The 6,000-nt window shown below is 33.9% G+C and overlaps 1 protein-coding gene across 1 annotated transcript; it reads right to left on the reverse strand.

The window, feature by feature from the left end:
* Window positions 1-2,258: 2,258 nt before the first annotated feature.
* Window positions 2,259-5,985, reverse strand: LOC134279881 (adenylosuccinate lyase-like). The gene is made up of 4 exons (XM_062762296.1): window positions 5,899-5,985; window positions 5,114-5,203; window positions 3,986-4,162; window positions 2,259-2,659 (listed from the first exon to the last, which is right to left on the reverse strand). Exons 2-4 carry the CDS (start codon window positions 5,165-5,167, stop codon window positions 2,567-2,569), a joined length of 324 nt encoding a protein of 107 aa, XP_062618280.1. The 5' UTR covers window positions 5,168-5,203; window positions 5,899-5,985; the 3' UTR covers window positions 2,259-2,566.
* Between the last annotated feature and the right edge of the window lie 15 nt (window positions 5,986-6,000).

Here is a 6,000-nt window from a genome sequence, read left to right on the forward strand (position 1 = left end):
TGGACGGAAGAGTGACAGACGGACAGACAGACAGACGGACGGACGGACAGAGTGATTACTATAGGGCACCCGCAAATCCTTGCGGGGCCCTAATAAATGGTTGTTTGCATGAAAAAAAAAAAAAAATTAACGCCCCATGCAAGGCTCGAACCAAAAAATTTTTCTCGAGTGCACTGAACAGCCAGCCCAACTCACTGAGCTAACACAGCTACACAAACACTGATGATTTTAAAAGGACAAAAAAGCACCACATTCACAAATTAAGATTTTTTGGGGGAAAGTTCAGTTTTTGTGGTCTCTGGGTTTTCTCTCCATTTTTAAAAAGTGTATTCGTTTCTTTGAATTAAAACACACCCAAAAACCGTTACAAAATCATGTAGAGAACACCCAGAGATAGACAAAAATGAGAAAAACTTGTTTAAAAATTTATCATTTTGTACAAAATGTCTTATCTAGCCTATTTTCAAGTTATATTTTAGCAAATCAAAGCTCAATTTCGGGAAAATATTTTCCTTTTCAGTTGCACAGGAACCCGATAAATAAAAAAAAGTTAAAATTTCATGTGACATGTCGATAAAATTTTCACTTTTCAATTACGCCCAGATTCCTGCCGAATGCCAATCAAAAGCGCCCTCCTTCTTTATCAAGTGAGGTCAAGGTCAAAGGAAAGGTCAAGGTAAAATGTTGATGCAGTTGAATAGCTCTCATCAGTATGTATCAGCATATGAAGTTTGATAAAAAAATATCTTTGAATGGTATCTTTAAAACTGAGCTAATCACACTTAAGAAAAGTGAGGTCAAGATCAAAGGAAAGGTCAAGGTAAAAAAATATTAATACAGTTGAATAGTTCTCATCAGTATGTATCAGCCTATGAAGTTTGATGACGCTTTTGTATGGTATCTTTAAAACTGAGCTTATCATCCATTGAAGAAAAGTGAGATCAAACCAAGCACCTCAACCTACGTAAAGTATTTGCACGATGGATACCACTTCTCTTGACACCAGAACAAAAGACAACGCATTTGAAATTTGCTAGAAAACTGTAAAAAATCTATAACCAGAAGTCTCTGTGGAGACTGTAGCTCTACTGGTTTGTACTTATAACAAACGATGAGAAAAAAAGCTAGTGCCATCAGACCTAAACTGTAGAAGGTATAGTGTTTTAAAGGAATTTCACAGACATTTCTAATTTTAGTAACCATGGCAACACTGTTCATCTAAATCAAAAACCGATGCACCATTTTATGTATCTTAGTGTACCCACTTGTGTGCCAAGTAATTCTGAAATCAAACCAAAACTGTAGAAGGAGTAGCGTTTTAAAGGAATTTCAAAGAAAATTCTATTTTTAGTAACCATGGCACACTGTTCATAGCGTTTTAAAAAAATTTACAGACAGACAGCTAGACACACGGACAGCTAGACAGACACCTTACTATCGCATAAGCTCTTCTGGTTTCTGACCAGTAGAGCTAAAAACTGTGACAGGAGAGAATTTGCTGACTTGATAACAGATGATGAAATTTGGATTTACTTTTTTGAGCCGCAAAAAAATTTAACAATATAATGTGGTTAAGAAAGAATAACGAGCGTCCTGTCATTGCAAACAGGTTTCCGAGTGCTAAGAAGATTCTGTATGCTATTTTCTTTACTTCTAGTGGCCCAGTTGTGCAAATTCCAACTCCGCGAGGTAGAGGTATCTCTGGAAAATTTTACAAAAATAATGTACTGAAAAAAATTAAGAAAGTATATGAAAAGACCAAAGGCAGGTTTGAAGAACATAAAACTCATTCATGACAATGCTCCAGCTCATAAGAGTAAAGCAGTTCAGTTTTTTGAAGGATGAAAAGGTTGTTCAGCTCCCACATTCCCCGTATTCTCCCGACCTAAGTCCTTGTGACTTTTTCCTATTTCCTAGACTGAAACAAATGTTATCTGGACATAGCTATACTTCGTGCAGTGCAGTTGGTAGTGCTGTCTATCAGAGCTTAGACGGTAATTAAAGGGAAGACTACCTCAGGGCGGTTTGCAGATTGAAAAAGTGTGTAAATGTAAAAGGGGGTTATTTTGAAGGATTAAACTAGTTTAAATTTTTACGTAAATATATTGTTTTTATTATTTTTTTAGATATACTTGCAGAATTTTCTGATTGTTTCTCGTAATATAGAATGCATGACAATGTAAACCATGCATAAAATCTTTATTTTCTTGAGGAAGTAAAGATATCATAATTCAAATTCAACATATAATGTGCCAAAATAATTTTTTTAAATTTTTTATTTTCAGAATATCAATATTCTCTAGGCAGAATTTTACAATTTTTTTTTTATTTTGATTGATTTCCAAATTAAGAAGCACAGAAATGCACAGAGTACAAAAAAATGGCACCATATTTTTGCCAATCATCATCGTATAAGCATCAACAAAAATCCCACTTTTCACATCCTCATTTGATGCAGATTTGACACACACTACTTGCCCCCATCTTAGTTCTTTTTTTTTTTTTGAGCAGGAGTAGTTTCCCTTGACAGAACTCTTCAGTGTCCATTTTATCTAACAATAACAAATCAGACATTGAGTTCCACTTTTCCTCCTGCCTTAAGTTTCTCTGCGTATTTCTTCAGGTTTGGTTCTACCTCCATTTCTATGAACTTTGTTACCTGCAAAATAAGAAGATTAAAAATGAATATACCTGTTAAAAAATCAAATATATAAAACATTTGAACAGCATAGGGGATTTGTTATACATTTGTTGCTGCAATAATTTCTTATCTAATAAATGTGCCAAATAAATTCTCAATATATCTACAAAAAAAAATTCATCTAATGGTTAATTTTTTTCCCCTTAGCATCCTTAAGGTTAGATGATAAAAACCTTTGTTAAAGAAAATGAAAATTACACGAGTCATGCTTATATGAGTAAAATAAACAAGTTTTACTGCGTAGTTTTTAATTTTTCATTCAAAGTTTCACAATAACAGGATTGAAGTGATAAAACAAAATTGTAGTACTACAGATTAACCTCCTTCCCCGCAGTCAAGCATTTTAATGCATATATACCATTTCCTATTTCTAATGCAAAATCATGCATATACCGTTTCCCTTCAATCAGGCACATTTCATGCACTTTCAAAAGTAAATTTAATCTTAAATTTATTATTTACGCATAATTTTAGAGAAACTTGTACCTCTCTAAAAAGTGCTTACGGGGAAAATGTAATATATTTCCAGGACGTGTACATTAAGTGTATGTTGCGTCACAGTTCAGTAAGTTGTAAAGAGTTAATAAGAATGGTTGCAGAAAGTAGAAATTTGATCATCAATAAGCTGGTTTTAGTGGTTTACAATATCTTAACATTTTTTAACTTTATTTATTTACATCATTTGAAACAAAAAGGCCCAAAAATATATACCAATCCAGCTATCTATTTGTTTTTGCTTGGATCACCTGTCCTTAATAGTACTGCACTTTGTTACATTAGGGCTATAAGTACTTTTCTCTGTTTGGTATTCCAGTAAGGGGTGGCATTCTCATTGCTACATAATTAACGTCTCTCAAATGGTGACCTAGATTCTCATATGGAATATAGGGAGATATCAAACAGTATTCAAAATCAAAAGTCTATAAAACAATATAAAATAGGAGCATAGCAAACACAGACTTCCAAAACATCAGAGGTGGGATCAAGTGCCATGGACGAGTGAATAAAGTGGCTAAGAATAAAGTGGTTAAGAAATTAATAACATCAGCAACAAGAATGAACCAATCCGTGACAGACTGATCTATTGTCCTGGTATAACAGGTACTAGTCTTAGATACCACAGCATCTCAAAACCCACCTGACTTCATCTCAAAACCCACCGGACTTCATCTCAAAACCCACCGGACTTCATCTTAAAACCCACCTGTCTTGATCTATTGACCTGATATAATCAGTACTAGTCACCACAGTACTAGTTTAAGATACACAGTGTCTCAAACCCACCTGAGCTGGAGCTCGTCCTGTGAAGGTTTTTGGATCCAGAAGAGAATCCAGTTCTCCATGGATTGGCTTAAAATAGTCGGATTTCCTGATCCGTTCCGTGAGGTCATTATCACCACCTTCTTGTTTTACAACACGCCCCGCCTCCTGAGACAAAACACGGATCTGTTCATGACATTCCTGAAAGGGAAGAAAGTTTTATAAAATTCTCCCACATATAATTTGATACAGTAATTACAAAAACACGTTTCAAAGATGATTTTGGTTGTAATGACTTTCAGAGAGAAAAATAAGATGCTATTTAAATATTATATTTATTTGCAAGAACTGTCTTGTGGCGTTAGTACGTGAGGCAATCTATTTGTGCCAAAAAAAATTATTTTCCTTTAAATATTTCTTATTAAAAATTATAAACAACACTGGCAGAATCTGTGAAAATTTTAATTGGCTTATAAATGCCAAAAAATTTTCTTGCCAAAAATAAGGTGTCTCTAAAATTTCAAAATTTATAGATCTTTGAATACTTGTTTTTCAAACATGTAAGCAATCATCCATTGTATTATTCACTAGCCTACTAAAAAAATTGTAATTACGCATGTAATTCCTGATTTAAAAACTTCTTGAATATCATGAAAATGTTATGTTAAAAACTGTTGCACAGTTATAATATCAGCCAGGTATTCAAGCATTCTTTTCTTTCCAGCAAGAAAGAATTTCCCAACTTGAAGGCATGTATTTAACAAGAGGCCATTGGGTTACAATGCTGACCTGGCTCTGCTGTTCTTCATCAGCAGATTTTTTTCCTGTTATATATTCCTATGTTAAACTTTGATTGCCCCATGTTTCCCCACCCTACCCCTGGGGGTCATGATCTTAACAAATCCGAATTAAGCTAAGGTGAGCTAAAAATACTTAAATATAGAATTGTTAACAATATTTCAACAAAATCCGAAATTCAACTCACTCAAAAAATTATTTTTTTTACGACTTCAAGGTTTTAATTCACTGGATTTGTTTGCAACCAATGTAGGAATACACAAAGAATGTAGTGATTTGGTGAATCCGCCTTGATATTCCGCTAACGACAATGATTCATCTCGCTTCGCGAGCCGACTCAATAACAATGTCTACCTGTCTGTTTCTTCCGGCTTTAACCATCGCCATGATGATGTTCTCTGTAGCCATGAAAGGTAACTCCTGGTTGACTCTTCTCTCAATGACCTGGAAATAACAGTTTGTAAGGCCATACAAAGTTAATTACTTGGTTCTCAGGCCTTTTTTCAAGAAATATGATGAGGGAGGGAAGCATTTTTTTTTCCTTTTTTATTGCCCCCAAAACATGATGAGGCAGCTTTTTACATTGTATAAAACCTCATAAAATGATGAGGGAGGTGATTTGGTGTTTATATTTTATTGATTTAGCAATAAAAAGGGTCAATGAGGCACCCTTGGAAGAGATGAGGGAGGGCCTGAGAACCAAGAAATAAATGTTTTTTGCCTTAGTTTTAAAGGGGAAAATAAATACATTGCAATAAAATAGTGCAGAAACAATTTTAAAAAAATCCTTTATAAGGGACTTCAAATCCAGCAAATTACTTTCTTTATTACTGCAGTTTATCAGCAATGCAAACAGAAAATTTATAAAGGGTAGTCATGAGGAAGGTATATGCATTAAATCCTAAAAAATTGAGAACCATATGATAAGTCCTCTAACTAATAAATAATATTCTACAGATACAATTTTATTCCCTTTAAAATTCCATAAAATACTAGATATTGCATTACATTTTACATCAAAAAATATTTCTTCCCCCTTTGTTCCATAAAATACTGGGTATCGTGTTATTTTTATGTCTGGATATATTTTTTTTACCTCTGTAATATTCTATTGACAACTGTTTTTATTGTCATACTACCTTTGGATATACCACTATCCCCTCTGCAATATTCTGTAGCGTACTAAGGATTATGTCTGCTGTTAAAAATGCCTCTGGCAAACTGATCCGTCTATAAAAAAA

The sequence above is a fragment of the Saccostrea cucullata genome, unplaced genomic scaffold (genome assembly GCF_032062105.1).
Source record: "Saccostrea cucullata isolate Sc308-1 unplaced genomic scaffold, CSIRO_AGI_Scuc_v1 ctg5681, whole genome shotgun sequence".
NCBI classification, from domain to species: Eukaryota; Metazoa; Mollusca; class Bivalvia; order Ostreida; family Ostreidae; genus Saccostrea; species Saccostrea cuccullata.